The sequence below is a fragment of the Acartia tonsa genome, chromosome 14, assembly GCF_053477335.1.
Source record: "Acartia tonsa isolate MP-2025a chromosome 14, ASM5347733v1, whole genome shotgun sequence".
NCBI lineage: Eukaryota > Metazoa > Arthropoda > Copepoda > Calanoida > Acartiidae > Acartia > Acartia tonsa.
The window spans coordinates 14,303,705-14,326,845 of NC_137273.1; the positions used below are offsets into that span (position 1 = coordinate 14,303,705).

General features: G+C 31.1%; 2 protein-coding genes across 2 annotated transcripts in view; both read right to left on the reverse strand.

Annotated features, from left to right (window-relative positions):
• Positions 1-60: 60 nt before the first annotated feature.
• On the reverse strand, positions 61-11,883 carry LOC145306447 (teneurin-a-like). Its single transcript, XM_080148543.1, has 10 exons — positions 11,603-11,883; positions 10,976-11,095; positions 10,527-10,581; positions 10,114-10,204; positions 9,881-9,955; positions 7,102-7,204; positions 6,267-6,365; positions 5,555-5,613; positions 5,071-5,158; positions 61-237 (listed from the first exon to the last, which is right to left on the reverse strand). The coding sequence occupies exons 1-10, from the start codon at positions 11,843-11,845 to the stop codon at positions 61-63; spliced, it is 1,110 nt and encodes a 369-aa protein (XP_080004669.1). The 5' UTR covers positions 11,846-11,883.
• Positions 11,884-13,460: 1,577 nt separating this feature from the next.
• Positions 13,461-23,141, reverse strand: part of LOC145306519 (uncharacterized) — a 49,746-nt gene continuing 40,065 nt past the window's right edge. Inside the window, exons 8-9 of the mRNA XM_080148664.1 lie at positions 14,882-15,014; positions 13,461-13,595 (exon numbers count right to left, since the gene is read on the reverse strand). Of these exons, the coding sequence (XP_080004790.1) occupies positions 13,461-13,595; positions 14,882-15,014 (268 nt within the window). The remainder of the gene's footprint in view (positions 13,596-14,881; positions 15,015-23,141) is intronic.

A 23,141-nucleotide genomic window follows, 5' to 3' on the forward strand; every position in this document is an offset into this window, starting at 1 on the left:
CAAATAGAATTAATTGGCTGAATAGCAGCCATTGATTCTTATAACTCCTATTCATTGGGTTTACAAAAAAAATCCATAAAAATCAAAATATATAAATTCCTTGGTTGTTATGGCTATAAGTCGTTTCTTATGGTCGTACGAATAGCTGACGACTGCTCTTGGTGTGTTGGCTTGAATTAGAAGATTTTCTGAATTGTATGTATAAATGTGCTCCTTATAGTTTTCTGTCAGGCGTCCCTGAAAAATATACACAAGTTAATTTATCTATTTTTTTTAACATTGTATTGACCATCAATTGTCTATCTATCTAATAGTCTAACTATTTATCTAAGTGTCTTTTAATTTATATCTATCGTATATCTATTAGATTGTTTATATCCCAATTTATCTATCTATCGATCTCTCCATCTATCAAATTGCCTTTATTAATCTGTCTAATTATCTATCGAGCTATCTGTAATTTTTTTTAGCAAACTGGTTATCCATATAAAAGTTTATCTATCCATTTATGTATATAAATTGATTTATATCGATTTATACCCATCTTAGTATAACATGTTCGTCTAAATGTCTATCTATTAATCTGGTAACTGTTTATATATCTATCTATCAGTAACCAAATTAATATGAAAAGCTATGAATGGTAATGTTTATTCAATTATTAATTAAAATGTAGATAAAGAGAGAGGTTTATTGAAGAACTTAAATCTAAAGGAATATATGTAAAGCGAAGCATATCCATAATCAAGTCTTTACAATGTAAGTTTGTCTTTAAACAGAACCTGTATTAACGCATTTTTGCATCAAGTTTGTAAACAATTTTATTTATAACCTAAAATTAATAATCTACTTATTAAGTTTTGACACTCTAAAAGTGTTAATGTTCGTTTGTTTTACCTTCTGATATTAGAGCTTTGCTTTTATGGATGTTGTTATTTTTATAAATTTCATTGTTCTATCCTTGTTTCCCATAACGTATGCTAATTTAAATTTCATTAAACACATAAATGCAGGAAACATTTTTTCATGTATTTTCAATTAGTATTAGATTTATTATTTTTAGACTAGTTTAACATATTTATATACAGATTTAAACATTGGTATCACAATAGGAATCGTTCATAACGATTAGCGATAGACTTTGATTAAGTAGCCGCTAGGAATGGGACAGACCAATAAAAATAACGTTATACAATGCAAATGACCAATGATAGGCCAGTATACAATTTACCAGTGGTCAATTAAAATGTATACTGGCCTATCATTGGTTATTTATATTGCATGACGTCATTTTTTATTGGACACTATACACTGTTTCATAGGTACATTTTATATAGCCTAAACCCATCTCCAGATAGATACAAATCTTTCATAGAAAGCACAACCGTGTAAAGGATTTCTTGGGTACAGTCCCTTTCGTGACAACGCCTCATAATGGGCGTTTAGTCGTATTTTCAAAGTAGATTTTCCCCTATTTCAAGCCCCTGCGAAGGGCTCTAACCCTGTGGGGCTAATTGCCTAGTTCTGCGGAGCACTCACCTAACCTAGCCTTATTAGGTAACTAATCAAAAGCTACCGTGAAAATACGACAAACCGCCCCTTAAGAGGCGTTGTCACGAAATGAACTATACCGATTTCTTTTGTCAAACTGTACAATTTAAAAAATTAATCTAAGATTTTTCTATAAATCATTTCTCTATTATCTTATAGACATCAAAGGTTTGAAAAAAGTAAACTCATTACATGTAGAATTAGGCTATGAGATTGTTGAGTATTAGAGTTCTATAGAATAAGTTTTGATTTCATTGGAGCAATTATCTTATGCCTTTTTTTCCTAGATATACTTTTTTTCTATGAGTTATTGTTCATAGAATCTAAAAAATGTCTGCGCATGTATATTTGTTCTTTTTATCCAGCCCCCCCCCTTCCCCCCTCAAAAAAGAAGATATATTTGTAAATTAATGGCATGAATTCTATTCTTCAATGGAAATTTCCTATTTAAATATAGTATAAATAGAGGATTATGGGCGAAGCCGCAAATTGTTATAAAAATGGCATGATTTCATGTTTTAAGTTAATTACATCGTTTGATAATAATCTATACTTCGAGGGTAGGGATATGTAACCGGGAAAAAGTATTCCCTAAAAAGGCAAAGGACATTATTTATATTTTACATTTATTTTTATAAAGAGGTCATAATTGACATATTATCGACATGAAAGTTTTAAAATGGCAGCACTGACTACCATTTATATGTGTCGACTATAGAAGGTCATGAATGACATATTATTGACTAGAGTTGGCTCAATATAACTATATCGCTATTGGCTAGTTTTCTATAAGTACATATCTATTTATCTATTTCTCAATAAATCAATTTTCCTCCCCCGCCATTACTATCTAAAAGAAAGAAGTAAATATTTATTAATTTAAATGATTTTAAAAATATTTCTTCAAATATATTTTTTCACATTACCATCACCAAAGGGTTAATATGATTAAAATTTTAGTTTTAATATTTTAACACAAAGGAAGTGTCGCCACAATCGAATTCTTTTAAAATACAGTTTTACAGATTTACTCTATTATGAACGTATATTTTTAGTAGCGAAGCTACTCTATAATTCACTTTGTCCGTCTGTCAGTCAGTCCGTCCGCCCGTCAGTCAGTCCGTCCGTAACGCTATGGGGGAAATGGGATTTACTCAGCTCCTATAAAAGATAGAATGCTGAAATTTTTTGACAACATTACCATCATTAAGGAGCACAATTGACTATAAAACATTATTGGCGTTCGGACCGATTTTTAGCAGGTTTTAGGCTATTTTTATATTTTTCACATTTTTCTCCATATCTTCTGTGTTTATGGTCCGATTTTCAAAATTTTTTCAGTTACAGATATCAAAATTAAATTTCCCGTCGTTTAAAGGAACAACCATGAAGGCCAGACTGCCTTTTTAGCAGGTTTTAGGCTATTTTTATTTTTTTCACATTTTTCTCCATATCTTCAGTGTTTATGGTCCGATTTTCAAAAATTTTTCAGTTATAGATATCAAAATTAAATTTCCCGTCTTTTAAAGAAAACAATCATGACGGCCAGACTGCCTTTTTAGCAGGTTTTAGGCTGTTTTTTTTATATATTTAACATTTTTCTCCACATCTTCAGTGTTTATAGTCCGATTTTCAAAATTTTTAAGTTATAGATATCAAAATTAAATTTCCCGTCTTTTAAACAAAATAACCATGACGGCCAGACTGCCTTTTTGGCAGGTTTTAGGCTATTTTTATATATTTAACACTTTTTTCCATATCATCAGTGTATATGGTCTGATTTTCCAAATTTTTAAGTTAAGGATTTGAAAATTAAATATTTTGTCGTTTTAATAAAACAACCATGACGGCCAGACTGCCTTTTATCAGGTTTTTTGGGTATTTTTATATGTTTTACATATTTCCCTATATCTTTGTTTATTTTGATGCAATTTTCAAACTTTTATGGGATATCAGTATCAAAATAATTTTTCCCATTATTATGAGCATCTTTAATATAATTTACTTTGACCATCGTCATCATGCAAAATAAAACAAGGTTTCATGTCTATTTTATCCAATAAATCTATTCTTGATTTTAGTAAAAACCTTTTAAATCTACCTGTACGTATTCCCATCGACGATTTGTTGTGCTTCGCTACTTATGGATGTTGTCATCCTTGTTTATTTATGAAAAAAGGATTAAATACTTCAATGTAATTCAAATATCTACATGAAGTGAAAAAATTAATTCATTCCATAAACAAATAGAATAATGGTCTTATCGCTTTGGTCAATGAGAGTTTAATGAGGATTATTGGAGCACTATGAGTTTTAAACACTTTACCATTCGAAGACTCGAGCTTATTTATAGACGTTTATTTCCTATATAGATATGTCATGGATCTTGATGCAATAAAGCAGGCCGTTTTGTAAATGTTAAAAATTGGACGATTTCATTAAATAAAAGTAATCGCAAATATAGTAAATAAGGTGATTTTCTGATGACATTATGACTATGATTATGAGAATGGCTTTCATAAGATCGTTTTTGACCTTATGTATATGGTACCTCTACTCATTTTCTGTCTGTCTGTATGTCAGTATATCAGTATATCTGTCTGTCTTTCTGTCTGTCTTATTGTCTGTCTGTCTGTCTGTATGTCTGTCTGTCTCTCTCTCTCGCATTTTTTCATATTTTTCTTTCTCTTTTTATCTCTCTCCCTTTATTTTGATTTTGATTAACGTTTAATCTATTTTAGCTTATATTGAAAGTCATAACTACTATCAGACATAATCATTTATGTCTATTTAAAGTTATATTGATATTATGTCAGCTATAGTTCTTTTTCTTAATAAACTTTCATAATAATTACATGAGTATCACGTGGTAATATTATTTTGGTAATATTTTTAACTATCTCTGTTTGAAAGTAAAAAGTAAAGAGAATTAACAACAGTTAAACTTTAACAAAGTATTTGGTGATAATATCAGTTTAGTCAAACAGAAAAATTTAATCTTAAAATCTATCCACCTAAAAAATATTTTTTAATTAATCTATCTATCTGTCCAAAAATTTAGCAACCTAAATATCAATCATTATAAAAAAGTAACAATATGCCTGTGAGTTTGTCTGTGTTTTTTTTGTCTATTTGAACCCAACGACCTTGCTAACCGCTGAACCGATTTGATTCTCCTTTATATTATAGTTTCTTATATTTCCTGGGGAAGTTTATAACTTTTCACGTAGGGTAATGTCATCCTCCCTAGAAAAATATTCCCTTGAATAAAATAACACCAACAAATTTTTCTTTCTCTTTTTAAACCCAAAGTTAAAAGAGGGGGTGGTCACTCAAACCCACTTACCCCCTAGTTTATCTATAAATTAATATATAATCCTAACTATATCCTATTATATCTTTAAGTCTTAGGATGGTTTTAGGCTATTTTTTTGCCCTTTTCTACCCTTTTCTACCCTTTAAATACAGAGGCTCGGGGCGCAGCCGCTAGTAACATATCTCTTGCTATCTGTTACTTACCCTACTATCATACTTAATCTGGTTGTTATTATACTTGATAACTTGATTGGCAGGATTGTATGCAAACTGATGAACCGTGCTTCCAAATCTTTTTTTAAATACCAAAAAATTAGCTTTTATGTGATTAAAGATACTAAAAGACGTTAAAAAATGTACCTTCTGATGTCATCTAATAGTAACCGAAGGAGGAATGCCATGTACCAAAACAGGCACAACTCATTGCTATTTACAATTTAAATTTTCAAACAAAGGTTGTGCAGTTAAAGGGTTTGTTGTTTGTAATAGTTATGATATTATTGCCATGGCAATATTGACCTGCCCTATGTTATTATCAAATACATACCCTAGGAGTATCAATAATGTATCAAAAAAAATATATTTAATTATGGTCTGTCCGTACGTCCGTATGTCACACAGAGTAAATTGAGTAATTGAAAAACAGAATATATGTATCTGTAATATCATTATAGCTAATTTTTCTTTCCTTATCCATATAAGATTTCCGCTGGGATCATAGTTGTACCTCCAAACATGGTTGTTTTCCTAAAATAAATAATTCAATTAAAATCACTTTTCAATGAAACCTGCCCCCCCTCTCCCAAACAAATAGTAGCCACCAAAATAGCTTTCCTCCCCTCCCCCCCCCCAAAAAAAAATGTATGTCCAGGGGTTTTTATTGATTTATCAAGGGTGTTCAAGCTAGGGATAAGGGGGAGAAATATCCTTACAATGAAGTAACAGAATGTTTGTCTATCTGTTTGTCTGTGTGTACTGAAGGATTTCAGCTAAACGCTGAACCGATCGGGCTCTCCTTAACAGGGTAGCTTCTCAAAGGTCCCGGGAAGGTTTATAACTATTTTGGGGGAGGGTACCACCATCCTCCTATGAGAAATCGACCCTAGAAAAAATTAACCCCCCTTCAATTTTTTTTTCTTTTTTTAAATTTTTTAGATTGAAATAAAAAATGTGGTGTAGGGTACCCCCCCCCCAAAAAAAAAAAAAATCCCCCGCTCCAAAATTTTTTTTCTCACTTTTTCTTTTAAAATCTTAAATAATAAATTGGGTTTTCAATTTCGACTCTTCCCTCCTCAAGTGCCCCTAGAGGCCTCTAAAGGCGTAGCCACTAGTAGTATAATATAGTACTGCCTCCTTCCGCCTTCCCCCAACAAACACACACTATCTATCTATTCTTATACCTGAACGGTGATAAGCTGACCAGCGGAATCATATTCATAATCCTTAATTTGTTTGAAATATCCAGATTCCCGTTTTAACAGCATCTCAGTTCGGGACAACTAGAAAGATAAAACAAGGTTATTTTTAAAAGCAAATCTTTTCTATAACTAGGGTCGGTCCGTCCGTTTGAGACGGATAGCTCTTTTCGTTAGTTAAGGCATGTTCGAATTGTCCTATCGATTTCAAACTTTGCATGGTGATTCCTGTAGTAGTCAGGTAGGATTTAAAAAGCTTAGCAACTGTATAATCATTACCAGAATGTCCGTACGTCCATTTTAAACATGTTGATTTTTTACTTTTTTAACAACAACTTTTTATGTGATCTAATTATCGGATTGTTCTGATTTTTGGTATACTGATTCCTGGGACAACAAAGTACAATATTATAAGCAAAGCAACTCTATAATCAAGTCCTTAAAATGTAAGTATGTCCATAAACATTATCCTGTATCAAGAAGTTTTTCGACAAATTCACTCACAATTTAGCTTTGACTGATTATTCACTATATAAGTGTTAATGTCCCTTTGTCCCATCGTTTCAGAGCTTTGCTTTTATGGATGTTGTCACCCTTGTTTTATAAAAAAATTATCCGCTTAGAACAACAGGAATTTCAATCTAGAATTCTAAAACAATAGTAAAAATCCAAGAAACACCTGATTTCATACAGATAGACGAGAAAACACCCTCATACTTCGACAAATAGGCATGTAAAACTATTTTACATTTTTTAAAAACGGACGGACGGACGGACAAACAGACAGACATCAAGCTACTTTATTATATAGATATCTCACCTTATCACAAGATTTATATTGATATTCCGCTGTAAAGACATCCTTGTTATTAATAGTCAGGGTTGTCACGGTTTTGGTGCGTCTGTAAACACCGTTCCCATCACTAGCACATTTATTTGGTTACACCATATTATTTTTACTAGTAATGCACTGTTTTGTCTCTAAATATCTCTAAAAGATCTACATAATGATAATGGATTTGAAATACACGCTTGAAAAAGCATTACAATTTGACCGATCATTATCTTCCTAATAAAAATAACATGTTTAATTAAACTGTGTTGATCACTCTATCTCTATAATACAAAGTAGCTTGATGTCTGTCTGTCTGTCCGTCCGTCCGTCTGAAGCTTAAGATCTCGGTAACCACTGAACCGATTGGATTCTACTCTTCAGGGTATATACCTATCGGTCCTGTGGTGGTTTTAAGCTATTTTCTTGGGGGTTGGGACACCCCCAACCCCCCCAAAAATGAAAAATTCGCCCCCCCCATTTTTTTTTGCAGAAGATTTCCTTGGTCCTTTTTTTTTGCAGAAGATTTCCTTGGTCCTTTTTTTATGCAGAAGATTTCCTTGGTCCTTTTACGAATTTCGCCTAAATTTTTTTTGGCCACCTCTTGGGGCAAAGCCCCTAGAGGCTAGGGGCGAAGCCGCTAGTCCTCATACTAAAAACTTATTTTGAACTTCACTAACACGCCCCCCCCTCACCTTAGAGGGCCCTAGAGGCTTCTAGGAGGCGTAGCCGCTAGTAATATATAAAGTAGTAAGTTTTTTGGTCTGTATCTTAAGATCTCTAAAGATGTGGGATTGATTGTACTTTTTAGGGAATTTTTATAAATATCTTGAGGTGATTTTCGGCTATTTTATGACCTTCCCTTTCTTTCCCCTAGAGGCTAGCTGCGAAGCAACTAATATTTTATATTTGTATATACTTAAAATAAAACTATCTGAAACTATTTTCAAATCATGTTCAATGAGGCCAGTAATTATGAGGACTTCACATCTTCAGCTGCAGTTTTTAAAAAAATAGCACAAACAGTTGCAGTTTTTTAAACTGCAACTAAGAACTATTGAAATATAAAAACAAGCGGCATGGCTGTTGATTTAAACTTACAGGGGGCTAAGGTTAAAGATAAGAAATTAGTGCTGAAGAAAAACTTAAACATTACAGCTTACAGCCATTTTAAAAGTTATTATTTAAATAATTTTTAGTTTGTTTTTGGTGGATTGCTATTGCGGCTGACAAGCCGTGATAGATAACTATTTTTATCTATAATACAAAGTAGCTTGATGTCTGTCCGTCTGTCCGTCTGACCGTCTGTCCGTCTGTCTGTCCGTCTGTCTGTCTGTCCCTTAAGATCTCGGTAACCACTGAACCGATCGGATTCTACTCTTCAGGGAATATACCTACTGGTCCTGTGGTGGTTTTAGGCTATTTTCTTGGGGGGTGGGACACCCCCCAACCCCCCCCCCCCAAAAAAAAAATCCAACCCTCCAAATTTTTTTTTACATTTTTTGTAAAATCTCAGTAACTGCTGATTAAATTGGGCCCTACCCTTCTGTGAATATACCTACTGGTCCTCTGGTGGTTTTAAGCTATTTTCTTGGGAGGTGGGACACTCCAATCCCCCCAAAAATAAAAAAAATCCCCACTTCCAAAATTTTTTTTTTAAAATTTTTTTAAACAAAAACCAGTAATTGGGGTGGGGGAACCCCACTGCAACATGGGGCAAAGCCCCCATGAATCCCCCCCCCCAAAAAAAAATCAAAATATATTTTTTTTAATTTTAATTTTTGTGTATGCGAACAATCTAGGTCTAATTTTTACGAATTGAAATTTTTTTGTATACGGCAAACAACCTGGGTTTAATTTGTACAAATTAAAATTTTTCTGCATAAAGTGTACAACCTGGGTTTAATTTTATCACAGAGTAATTAAACAAAGAATATTTTTTTGAATATTTCTATTAAGGAGGGTTGACTTCCCAAAACTATATAGGGCGAAGCCCCTAGAGGCTATGGGCGAAGCCGCTAGTATATCATAAAATGTACCAAAGTATAAAACTGTGCCCAGTTCAGATATTGATTTTGGACTATGGAATTTATTAAATATTACATATTTTGCCATTGGGAATGGGCACCCCCCCCCCCCTCCGATGAAATATCGAAGCTACCTACATTCCCTCTCATTAAAAAGAAAATCAATTAAAAAGATTTAAATATCAAATTTAGGTTCATAAATTTTTTGTGTTTTTTAAAAGTTGCTTAAACTATTTTGACAGTAACATTAACTTTAAATTTTAGGGTAATCAGCTTTCATTCAAATAAGCTTCTCTGTTATACATTATGAAAACTAATTTTAAATAACTTTATTTGTGTTAAACCAATTGTGTTTTTACTTTAATTGACTTACTTTATAATTGCCATAAGAAATCAAACTAGCAATGAAGTTTTTATGTATTGTTTCTTAAAACAAGGATGGTGACAAAGCAATAATGGTCATACAATCTTACTGGAAACATTATTATTTTAACAACAATTCTCATTTCATTTCCTTAATTCTTTTTAATCAATCATTTACCAATAGAACTTCTTAATAATTTAACTTATATATGTCCCTCTATCTACAACCCCTATCAACCCATACAAATATTCAAATGTATATCCATCTGTTAAATCCTATATCTATAAATCCATTAATCAACTTTTTAATCAATTCACCAGTTTATTCATCTATCTATTTCATCTATTGTATTTAATAAAGATGTAACCAAATATTCCTGACAGATAATTCATCATTGTCAAACTTTCCCGCCGTTTTCGCTGTTGGGTAGAAATTGCCGCGCTTTTCCTCGCCTATAGGAGTTTAATACTTTAAAAACATTCCAAAACTAAATAATTGGAAAAGTGTATTTTTTAAAATTCAGGAATGTTAAAAAGAATTTTACTATTTGTTAGATGCTTTAGGTTTTATAAGTAAGAGTTATAAAAAAATTGTTTTTTAAGTATCGTTCCTGTATCTGAGATATGATTAGCCCTTTGTCGCCGATGCGACAATTTTTCTTCCTCCGTCAAAAACACCCCAATACGAGGAATCATTAGTCCTAGTACCAAGGACGCTGTTAGGAATTATATTTTAGTGGGGTGGTTAATTTTTGCTAGTATTGCCCCGAAAAAACCACTACGGCATTTACCAAACGCTTGAAATTAATGCTAAACCATATTATTTGTATTTTTAATCTAGTAGTAATTGTTCTTATTCAAATGTAAAGAATTTTAGGTTAATTTAAGGGCCCTTGTGTAGAATTTCATTTTGAAATATTTAGTAAAGTTTCACCCGTTTACATCATTTTTGAACATTAAATCTTTTTTTGTGGGGGGGGGGGGGTGGTATTCCCACTCTGCCACCCCATACAACGTCCTTGCCTGATATTTTACTTTGTTCACAGTTCAAAGTAAAGTTGGAATAGACAAAGTTGGCCTGAGTCATAGACAAATTTAGAGGAATACACAGGTAAATAATTCTACAATTTTAAACTGAAAATAATTAGTCAAATATTTTAGAATTATTTTAAGACTTTGAAACAATAATCTTTTAAATTTCAAAATGTTTCTATTTCTTAAGGGTTTATAATTGGTTGAACTGAATCTGATAAAAAGGGTATACATTCATAAACTTTTGGCCAAAGTATTCCTATTGACGTCACATTTTCTTTTGATATGACGTCAATCAGAATAAATTGACCTAAATGTTATAACATTTGTCTTCTTTTTTAAGAGACACGTTTACCAGCTACAATTTAAGCTGGTTTTTTTTTATATCTAAACTTGAATATTTAAATTGTATGGATTGTCAATTCTCTCGTTGTCTATGCCTGATGTAATCTAGACTCCGGGTTGAATTTAATTATCTGACGGAATAGATCTGTGCCAGGGGGGATATTGGTGGCTGAGACACGCGGCGTAGTTAGGGAGCCAGCAAAATCAGTAAGTTCCCTGTTGAATTTAAGGTTATTTTTTGTGGTATCAAGAAAACAATATGAGCTATTAGGATTCAATCCTTAATTTTTTTCTTTGAAAACGAAAATATACTTTACAGCATCACTTTGAAACCGATTAATATCCGGTGGATTAGAATCGGTTCTCAGCCATTCTGAAAAGTTAGGTATAATATCATATTATATCCAGTTTTCTAGGAGTATGAAAATGTAAAATCATAAGATTAAAACCAGCCCGTATCTTCAGTATTTCCTAGCTAAAAATAACAGGTTTAATATTATTTATTATTGTACATTTCTATATCCGCGAAAAGCTGTTTAAAATACGATGTGAAAAATAACTATTACATACAGAAATTTTAACTTTTACTGATAAATGTATGAAGACAAAATATCCAAATAAAATAAACATTTGATCTTTGTGTACAGCCTCAAGTTTCAAATTGATGTTTAGACAAGTATTACAAGTCATAATCTACCACAACACAATGTAAATAATCCTTTCCTTCCATAAGTAAAAGTAACATTTTCCGCCAACACTGAGTAATCAAACAAAATGGCTGCCAACTGGCCGTTGTCGCTGTACTCATACCGAAGACGACTTTCAGATGATGTTATCTCCGTCAACTGTGATTGGTCGTTGTACAAGTGTACATTTGTGACGTCATCAGGAAGAGTTGCGGATTTTCTTCGTCCAAACGAGTCTACGTTAATCGAGTATTGGAGGCTGTTGTCAATTGGGGTCATGGTGATTTTATATGATCCTGTAGGAATAATGTGATCAATTATCATTAATCTTTTTCTAATAGGTTGAGATTCCAACCAAAAATTAAAATTATACTCTGTGTAATTAAATTTAAATTGCATGTGTTTTATTTTGCAGAATCATTAAAATGGTTCCAAAATGTTACCATAAATTTATCACAGATGTAAAGGGATATAGTACAAATATTGGCAACTCAAAATAAATAACAAGTAACATTTAGAAAATCTACTAATCAACCATTTGGGTATTTCGTGCTTCAATGTCATAGCCAGTATATATTGTCATTTGTCAATTATAAAAATTTGTTTATCATATGCAATTTAAAATTTTAGCCAACAATGCTTAGAAGTACCAAAAAGGAGAGAAATTTGGAAGACATAATGATCCCTTAATATTTACAAGCTTTGGTTTATCATAATATCCCCTTATTTCTGATAGTATGCACAGTTAACCTTTTCTAAATGAAAATAATTGGATTAAAATCATTCATATTTGCATTTTACACAATTTGAATTTTTATTTCACTGCTTTTTAAAGAATTGTTAGGCCCAGGTCACAAAAAAGGCATAAAAACATGACAATAACAAATATTTAAAATTCTTTAAACATATGTAGTTTATCCTTTAATAAAAGTAAAAGGATGTATGTGTGTGTGTTGTAAAGGATCTCCCTAACCGCTTTACCAAAAAGGTTCTCCTAGGTCCAAGGAAGATTTATGAATATTTTGAGGATGGTACCATAACCCACCCATGAGACCAAACATCTTTTAAAATATACAGTTTTTTTAAACCTTGACTTTAGCAAGAAGCATACAATTGGAATCTAATGAACAAATCGGAACAGACAAAGTTGAAATGCAAATTTAAGAATAGTAATCTATACATGTAGATAGTTTTGGTGAAAAATCCAAGAATTTTCCAGTCTAATTTTAGTATTTATTTATAAACCTAAATCATAACCAACAATTTATTTCCTTATTTTATATCAAGATAAAAATGTTTTAACTGCATCCAACAAAAAAAGACATTGTTAATGGTTTTTGAAAATAATTCATGTACTAGTCTTAAATAATGATGTTTGCAACTTGTATTATGAGTATTAATTATTGTCTTATAGTTTTTGAACTGTCTTGAACTTGTAAAATTCTTTAATATACTATATATTCTTAGAGAAAAAATATCCCAGTTCCCAAACATAGCCTAAGGATTATCCCAGAAAATTGAAAATTTATGGCTTTTTCTTTCAAATATAGATAGGATATTTTGATAGAATTTTCACAAAAATCAAGGATACCCTTTTACATTGGTATCACATCTAAAATAATTTGTATTTTACATTTAACTTTAATTTTGAAATTATTTAAAGAATCTTAATGCATAATAGGAGTAAGGAGGTCTTAAAAAACAATAATCAAGGCTTAAAAGACTTAATTTTATGTGAGTGTGTTTGTTTGTCCCAGTCTGTGCTGTTGATATTTATATTACAATATGTTTGTATGTGTGTAAAAACAATATAAAGAAAGGTATAAAGATGCAACCTTATAAAATCCGCAATGGTCATGATTTTTGTGTTGTATCCTTTTCAAGAAATTTTTGATCACACTATTCCTTGTTGGGGTTGAACATTGAAGGTGAATTTTTTCCCATCTGGCATATGTATGGCCTTCAGTTGTCCATAGGCGTCTGAGAGGTAGGAATATCTTTTGCTCCCTCCAAAATCTAGCTCTGCAACCTAAAGAAAAAATTTAATGAATTGATATTTGATTATAAATTTCACTGATTTGTAAACACTTTCTCTCATCTGTTATCTTACAAAAGTTAAATACTTTCATTTAATCTTTATTGTTGGATGTTAAAACCAAAAAAAGTCCAAACTTTTAGACCAATCTCCAGATGGGATAATCTATTTATCATTGTTTGTCCTTTAATATCGCTGCTAATTAACACAATATTTTATGAATAGCAATTGGGTATTGATATGAAGAATATTTAACAAAAAATCTTAAGTCTATCTCACATACCAGCCGAGTAAATAACATTTCCCCCATAACGTCAAAGAACAAGAAAAAGTTTTAAAATAGTTGTTCAATTATCATAGGATGTTAACGTCTATTTTAAATAGCAGCCAAGAAAAATAGCAGGATAAGATGCAACCAAACTATGCGGGATACGCAGCCGCCAGATGCAACTGGCATTGCATAGATGCCAAATGTTACTGACGCAGCCGGTGGTTACTTAGATTGTATTTACCAACAATCTGAGATCTCAAATTGTAAATCAATAATCATTATTTATTCAGATTACAAATCAAACAATAAGTTTGTCGGGTATACAGGGATAGGACGGTGAAAGATAATTTATCCCCCCTCTTCACTAAACAAATTGAGATACAAAATATTTGTTGTGGAAGTGTTGAGTTATATTATAATCGCAAGTAATTACATACTACTTATGTAAAGCGCGCGACATAAATAGTAAAAGTGGGAAAATGCCTTAAACAAAAAGCAGGCGCATGCATTAGTTGAATGATGTAACGTAAATGGTATACAATCAAAAACATGTTTAAAAATAATAAAACCCTGTATCCCAAAATTCCTTCCATCTCTAAAATGGATAAATTAATGGTTGGATAAATGTGGCAATACTAATTTTGATAATTTCTAATGTTTGAAAAAAAATTTAAAATGCAATAAAATCCGCTTTATTTGTATCTTTTGATATAGAACTAATCAATTCCAAGACTAAGAAATAAGAAGTAACAAAAGTATCAAACGCTTTGATGAAATCACAATTTGGCAACAACTAAACATGTCAAACAAAATAATGTTTGCTCTTAATTAGTGGGTTTCTATTATTGATTTTAAGATACGTATCTACTGCAAATGTAAGAATGAATGCCTCTTAAGTCAAAAGCAAGCTATTAATGTTTTGGAAATAATTTTAAAAGTGCATGGGTTGCTATAGAAGTCAAAGGAACAAACACCTCTTGCAATTGGATACTGGTAATAATACACCTACCTTTGTTCCAAACTCATAATTGTAGGTGAGAGTAATATTGCCGCAGACAGCCTTCGCGCCAAATCCAGTGTTCTTGTAATTATACATCAGCTGATATCCATCTGCACATGACATCTCGCGGATTCTTTCCTCACTAAAATATGGACTTGCATAAATTTCCCACCAAATTCTTTGTTTTTGCAATACAAGTTATAAATCAGCTAATATCCATATGTTAATTATAATATTTTCTTATCTTGGTGTCTATATACTACCAAAATGTATGATATAATTAATTAACTAAATATCTATAGACATTTATTTATTAATTAGAATTTGGTATGAAATATAAGAACAAGTATAGTACATTAAAAATAAAAGTAACACAAAAGTTGATAGTTTTTGTAGTTGATTACATAAGGTTAAAGAAGCTTAGTTGCACTAATTATTCAAAAAAAATCAGAGGCGTGCTAAGGGGGTGTATCCACCATTCCGACAGTAAATGAAAACCTCTAGATTTTGGTAATGGATGGTGTTAAAAAAAAGTTAGGGGGCTGGCAAAACCTTGTACAACCAACTGTTAATAATACACCTTTATTGCAAAGTTATTAAACATTTCTTTTGTTGCCAAATTTAGGCTTTTATTGCTAAATTTGAGATTTAATCTTGCAGCAAAAATCTATAATATTATTTGATTAATATTATATAATGTTGCTAAAAAAAAAGGATTAACCTTGATTTTTATAAATTAATTTGGCTCTACCTGCCACATAATTACACATGATCACCAATCATAGTTGCATCCTTAAAAATGTGGGGTATTGTCCCTTTCGTGGCAATGCCTCTTAAGATGCGTTTTGTCATATTTTCACAGTAACTTTTGATAGGCTATTTTAGGTTAGGTTAGGTTAAGTTAAGTGATTTACCCGCAGAGTTAGGCTTTTGGTCCCGCAGGGTTAGAGCAGGCTAGAAATAGGGAAAAGCTACTTAAGAGTCGCTGTCACAAATTGGACTATATCCAAAATATGTTCTCATATAACTTAATGAATGGCAAAGATTTCACTACAGGTATGTGAGTGAACTGACTACAACAATATGAAAAAGGATCCATTAAACTATAATACACAAAAAGATTTTCTGCAAATAAATGTATATGTAAAAAATATAGAATTATTTTAGGATTAGTCTTCAGAAATAAGTTTTTTTTAACAAATGTTTTTTGAGAGTTCTAAACCTTTTAGGTATCTAAATTTAAAAAAAACTAATTTTAAGGACCCTATTGGGCTATAACTATTTCATAGTCTATATTTCTCAAAGAAATCAACTTTTTATATTTATCTAATGTTATGTTCTACAAATTTGAGATATCTATAATACAAAGTAGTACGATGTCTGTCTGTCTGTCTGTCTGTCCGTCTGTCTGTCTGTCTGAAGCTTAAGATTTCAGTAACCACTGAACCGATTGGGCTCTACTTTTTAGGGAATATACCTACTGGTCCTGTGATGGTTTTAAGCTATTTTTATGGGGGGTGGGACACACCCAACCCCCCCAAATAAATGAAAAATAACCCCCCCCCAAAAAAAAAAAAATTTTAAACTAAAATTAAAAAAGAGGGGTCGAATACTCCCCCCCCCCAAAAAAAAAAAATTCCCCTACCAAAATTATTTTTCTTTTTAAATTTAAATAAAACAAAAAAAGGTTGATCAAACCTCTTGGGACATAGCCCCTAGAGGCTAGGGGCGAAACCGCTAGTATCTTTATAAAGTATCAAGAGAAATTAAATTAGTTGTTTATTTCATAGTCTATAAATTTTTAAGGATCCAACTTTGCAAATTAATTAGTTTATATTGATCTAGTGGTTTATTGGAGATTTATAGATCCCAGGTCACATAATTAAACAATATTGAACAAATTTTTGTTTATAGAACAAGAATCTTTATGTCCATAAGCAGTGAAACAAAATAAAGTTAACAAAAGTTTGTTATAGTTGAATATGTTTCAAAATTTATAAATGCATAACTGTAAAGATTAAATTATTAATATCTTGGTTTGGTTAATTTTATGCTATTTATTGTGAAGGAATGCCTATCTTGTGCATAGTAATAATTATATTAGACTTTAAACTTCTATAAATATAAGAATAACTTCCAATAAAAAAATGTACATACACTAGTAAAATACTATAAATAAAACCAGATCAATAAGTATCAGCAAGAAAGACAAACTTCCTACTGCCATTTTATATTTTTTGAATTTTAAGAAGAAAAAAAATCAATGATTACAACTTTCAATTTCTCCTTGGTATCCCATTTCCTGTAAATATTTGAAAAGATGCAGGGATAGCATGAAATTATTATGGTTAAATTCCAACACAGCCCTTTCTTCCTCTCAATAATTATTATCTTTTTACAATACAATATAACAATTTTGGGCAAAATATAATTCTTTGTCATATTCCTGTAAACCTGAAAAAAAAATGAGAATTTTCCCTTTTTCATTATTTTTGTGGTTCTTTGTCAGATTTGAGATAAAGAATCTAAGGAAAAAAGATTGATCTGGTTGAAATTATCATTTTCAAAGGAATATGATATTATCATTCATTGTATTGTCATAAGTTAAAGGAAAATAAAATCCCATTTTCTTATGGATAAATCATTAAATTTGATAAATCTAAAATTACATGTTAATAAAAATTTAGGTAGTTTAAAAATTTATTTTTAAATAGTAAGGCTTTAATATGGTTAAAATAGTTTTTGCTTATTTTTAACACAAAAAATTGAGGAAATTAATTATTCTTCAGATTCTTTATTCATATCTCTGGTTTTGCCTGTCTTTGAAATCCAATGGATATAATCTAATAATTCCATAACTATTGCTGTGTCAACTCTTGGAGAGTAATGTCATGATGATATATGATAGTGTCTAAAAAGTAGGCTTATAACTGCTTACAAATTCTTTATCACATGAAATAAAACAAGGAAAAATATCTTCACAAGTTGTATAAAAGCAAGAAAATACTCTTGTAATTTTAAATAAAATCCTAAATGAAAAAAAAACTAAACTATATTAAGTAAATGTAATGTTTAAAAGACCGTTAAGAAGGAAAGCTTATTATACATCTAACAGCATTTTATGAGTCATTTATTCAAACAGTCTGACATACAAATGATCGTTCAGTAATTATGTTTCTTATATTTTATTTTTAACTTATACTCTTACTTTCATATATGTAATTTCTAAACACAATAAGAGTTGTCTACATTTATAATATTCGTATATTGATTCCATACTATGGCATGGTTGGATAGGTATTTTCCCCCATCCCACTTTTATACTCATCTCTCTTTGAAACCAGGGTTGGGGAGCTCAATTGTATATGACATAACAGGATTTACTAAACAGGAGTTTTCAAGTTTGGGACTCAACAAATTGAGACAATTAAATAAGGTTGAACCTAGATTCTCAACCTCTAAGGCAAAGTGCCTTCAATGATGACACACATAAGGATGCACAACCCTGGCTCTGCTGTGTTTGAATAGTGGATCTGGGGAGCAGATAATGTATTCTTTTCAACCTGACATTTACATTTTATTCAGGGAATTTGGTATGTTTGATTTAATGTAATTATGCATTAATTTAAACATTAATTTTATGGATGGACAGGAAAGACACTAACCTTTTGCTTAAATGGAGCCTAAATTTTAATATCTTCTGAATTAAAATTTTTAGGGAGGCTGATTGATAGTCACGAACAAGTTTAAAGTTTTATTACTGAGGTTTTTATCAGCCACATCTTATGCAGAATGCTAAAGCTATATTTTGTTTACATTTTTTATATAATTTTGAACTCTTCAATCCCTGATGTTTTGTAGGATTTCCCAAGCACATTCAAAGCCCCACTACAAATAACATTTGAATCCAAAATGTGTGTTTAAGTCTGTGTGTAAGGGTATGCTAGTTTGTGGGTGTGCAGTGTAGATAGATGAGTGTTTGAGTGTGTATGCTTTGCTCATATTTTAGCCTTCCTATCCAAACACAGTAGAACTGATTCAAAACAAAGTATCAATGATTTCTCTCTTTTGGTGTGTGACAAAAATTTATTTTTAAAATTTATCAAAATCATGAATTTGTTTTCATATGATTCAAAATATAAAGCACTCACAATTTGCAAATTTTATCATAATATGTGTAGAGAACAACTATCATCTAAGAGTTGTATCTATTGATATTTTAACATGTATTGTTATTAAATCTTGTCAATGGTACATGTGACTATCCACTATAGGCGTCCAAAGGGGGGGGTAATGGGGCGATTACCCCCCCCAAAATTTTTTTCATTTTACCCCCCCCAAAACCGAATTACCCCCCCCCTTAAAAAAATTTTACCCCCCCCAAAATAAAAAGCTTGGACGCCCCTGCTATCCACTTCAAGATGCTAAAACCTTCTGATTCCAAAGTATTAACATCTTGAAAATAACTAACATTATTTCTTAAATTAGAACAAATTTTCTTATAAATTGCTTCAACTGCTAATATTTTTCTTACAAAAATCTAAAATAACCTAACAAACTTTTCCTATTATAGTATATGAAATGCAAAAAGTTGTTGAAGATTGGCTAATTTTATTATAAAAAGAAACCAATATTTACCACACTTAGCTTGATAATGTATGGTTAGGGGGGGAAATAATAATAAAGAGCTATGAAATAGAAAATTAAAGGGAAATAAAGTTGTTAGTTAGAAAAAAATCAAATATTACAAGAACATCTATAGTTTGGACAGAATTTGTTAATTTTTTGAATAAGAAATTAAATCAAAGGTTTATGGTTCAAATCATTTTCATTTATTCTAAATCATTTATGTTTGTATTCTTTCATCTTTCATGTACAGAAAGAGAATGGGAAAGAAATGAAAGAGAGAATTTGAAGAAGATAGTTTTGGAGACAGAGTGAAAGAAATTAGCTAATAAAGTGAAAGAAGAGTAGAATATTGATAAGATATAGAAATGGAAAAGGAAAGGAATAGAACATTAAACATCACCAATAAATCTTAGAGAAGCTACAATTCTTTAAAATAAAGAAAATAAAGGCTGGAAAAAGAAGTAAAGTTTAAACTTATAATCTACAACATGAGTATATAAGTTTAAGCCACATATTTAATACTAGCGGCTTCGCCCCTAGCCTTTGCCCCAAAGGGTGATTAAAAAAAAAAAATAAGGCGGAATTAGTAAAAGAACATAGGAAATCTTAAGCAAATTCTTTAGAAAAAAAATGGGGGGGGGGGTTGGGATGTCCCACCCCCCAAGAGAATAGCTTAAAACCACCACAGGACCAATAGGCATATACCCTGAAGAGTAGAATCCGATCAGTTCTGTCGTTACCAAGATCTTAAGGGACAGACGGACGGACAGACAGACATTGTTCTACTCTGTAATATAGATATATCCGTAAAAATAATTCTGATGGTTACATAAAAGACATTCAGTTTCAGTAATAAGAGATCAAACTATAAACTTTGTCCTACAGAAGTTATCCTGGTTCTGGTAAACTGAAAGAAGATCTTCTGTTGTACCCTTCAACTTTCAAAATACATATTTTTATGGGCTTTCTTGCGATAGTCCTTTTTTTGCTTGTGTCCATCCCTGTATTATATATATTATATGTATATTTTCTTAAATAAACTTCTTTCATCTTACTTTGCTTTTATAAAACTTGGAAAAATAAAAAGATATTGGCTTTACCCAAATACACACCCACTCACACACACACACACACTAAAAAGAACAAGGACTAAATTATGCAAGTTGTCTATGTTGTAAATATAATATTATTTACTTATCAATTGAGTAATATGAGCATGACACAAAAAAATGAAATGATATTGCTCAAGAACAAAGGCAAATTATTCCAGATGGTATTACAGAGCAACATATTGGTTTGTTGAACATTTTTGCTGCTTTCAATTTGTCTTTATTTATAAATGTTAGGGGTTACCATTGACTAAAGAATTTTATGATTTAATCATTGAGTCAGTAATTCAAGAAGTGAGAGATGGATACATTTGTAGAAAAGCTTGACCTCTAAAAAGACAAAAGAGTCTGGGAAATTTTCCCATGAACTTTATTTATATATGTTTAAAGTTTTGTCCAAGTCTACAGGTTTTTATAAAGAATCTTGTGTCTAAAAACTAATTGTTAAAAGCAAAGCATTTCTTCTTTGTCAGTGTGTCTGCTTAGAAGGATAAATTGATAGAATTGTTCTATCAATTTAAAATCTTTAACAAAGACATATAGGATTCAAATCTTGTCTAAAACCATTATCAATATTTTTGCTGATAAGAATTTGGAAGTTACAATTTCTATGATAATAGTCATCATGAAACTAACTTTAAAAAGGGTATATAGTAAGCTGTTTTATCATCCTTCTCCTATACAAAATATAAATTAATTGGGAAAAAAATCAATAAATTAAGTGAAGAGATACTAAACTATTTAAGACCCCCCTGTTTATTTTGTTTTCCACCTATAATATCCTGAAATTGTGTACTTTACTTTGCAAGCATTTTCATATTATAAGCATGTGTTGTAAAAAAAAACAAGGACAATCATAAGGATAAAAGGAATCCATAACAAACATCATATGGGACCAACAATAGAGAGGACAAAGGCAGGTTGGACAAATGATGAAGTATAACAAATGCAGGATTATAATATGACCAATTAAAGTTATGCTTATTCATCTTACTATCATAGTTTGATTTTGAAGTATAAAGATTTATTTTTAATCGCATTGTTAAAACTTTATTAAATTTTTAGTAGTTATTTATGGAGTAACTATGCTGCAAAAAAGGCATAAAGAAAGAGAGAAAAAATATGTTGGTAGCAGAGCATTGAAAGGTTTTCTAAAATCAAAAAAAAAGTTAAAGAAGGAAGATTATGTTATAACTCCAAAAATAACAAATAAGATAGATATCCTAAAATATATAATGAATAAAGTTGTCTTAGAATTTTGCCCCAGAGAAAGGATGGAGTTCTTCCTTCTAGGTTAAGCTTGACATAGGTCTCGGGATGGTTTTAGGCAATTTTAGATTTTAGGCTAGATGCAAGGGTTGCAGCCACTAGTCCAATATATATTAAATCAAAAGTCACACACTACAAATCTGTTAGAGTGGTTTAGTCATTCAGTTAGAAAAGAGGAGACTTAAAGATATGTCATACATCTAAAATAAATTATAATCAAATAACTTGATTTTCATGTTAGATCTAAATTTAAATTTATATCTGCCCCTAAATTTTAATTGTTAGAATACTCTTACATGTTCAAGAGCTGTAAAGAAAAGGATTTTATGAGAAAAAATTGTACACTTTCTCATTTTTTTAGCAACACATGCTAGGGTTGTCTATATAAGTAGTGCAGCAACAAAAAAATTACATAGAGTTTTGCCATTTTACAGTTTGTAGTGAGCAATGACAAGTTTAAAGAAATGTATTCTGAATGATTGATTGATTAGCCATAGTTTCTTAGGGTTTGGACCTAAGTAGTCATGGAGTAGGCTGAGACACTTTTGTATAGCCAATAGGGCTATCAAGCTCCAAATTCAAGCACATTATGACTTGACCCGCTATCTCATGAGAGCTACTCATTATTACCTAACCCTCGCCAAGTATGGCAGGTGTTTCAAATTATTCACCATAATGAATGACGCTCTCCGCAGAGGAGCTTGGGATAAGGGTAGTACTGATATTATGTACGTGACTATTGAGCATCCAAACTTACTCAATAATCCCCTTATTACACAACCAGGGGAAGTTGCGTGATCATTATAAGAAATTCGAGTCAACACATGAAGAATTGAACTCAAACTCTCACCACCGTAGCTCAGTGTGCTACCACTGAGCTACGACGCCCCTGCAATTAATCGGCAATGCTTTGTGTAAATTTGTTATGGTAAAAGATAAATGTAATATGTTTTTTTGTGGTACTTCAAAAATATTTTTTGGATAGGTTTTAGCCCTCAGTCATTACACCCCCCCCCCACATCCCCTGTACATAGTTGGTATAAAATACAAAAAAAAATTACAAAAACCCCTGGAGCAAAAAGCTTGGATACCTAAAACATACAAAAATACTAACACTAGTATTTTCACCCTTCATTGTAATATTAAAAAAATCCTAACATACATTTATATGTAAATAAAAATCCCCCTCCTTACTTTATTTTGTAGTAAATAAAGTGAAAAAATCAAATTTATAACCCATATATACATTGTACATATATTTC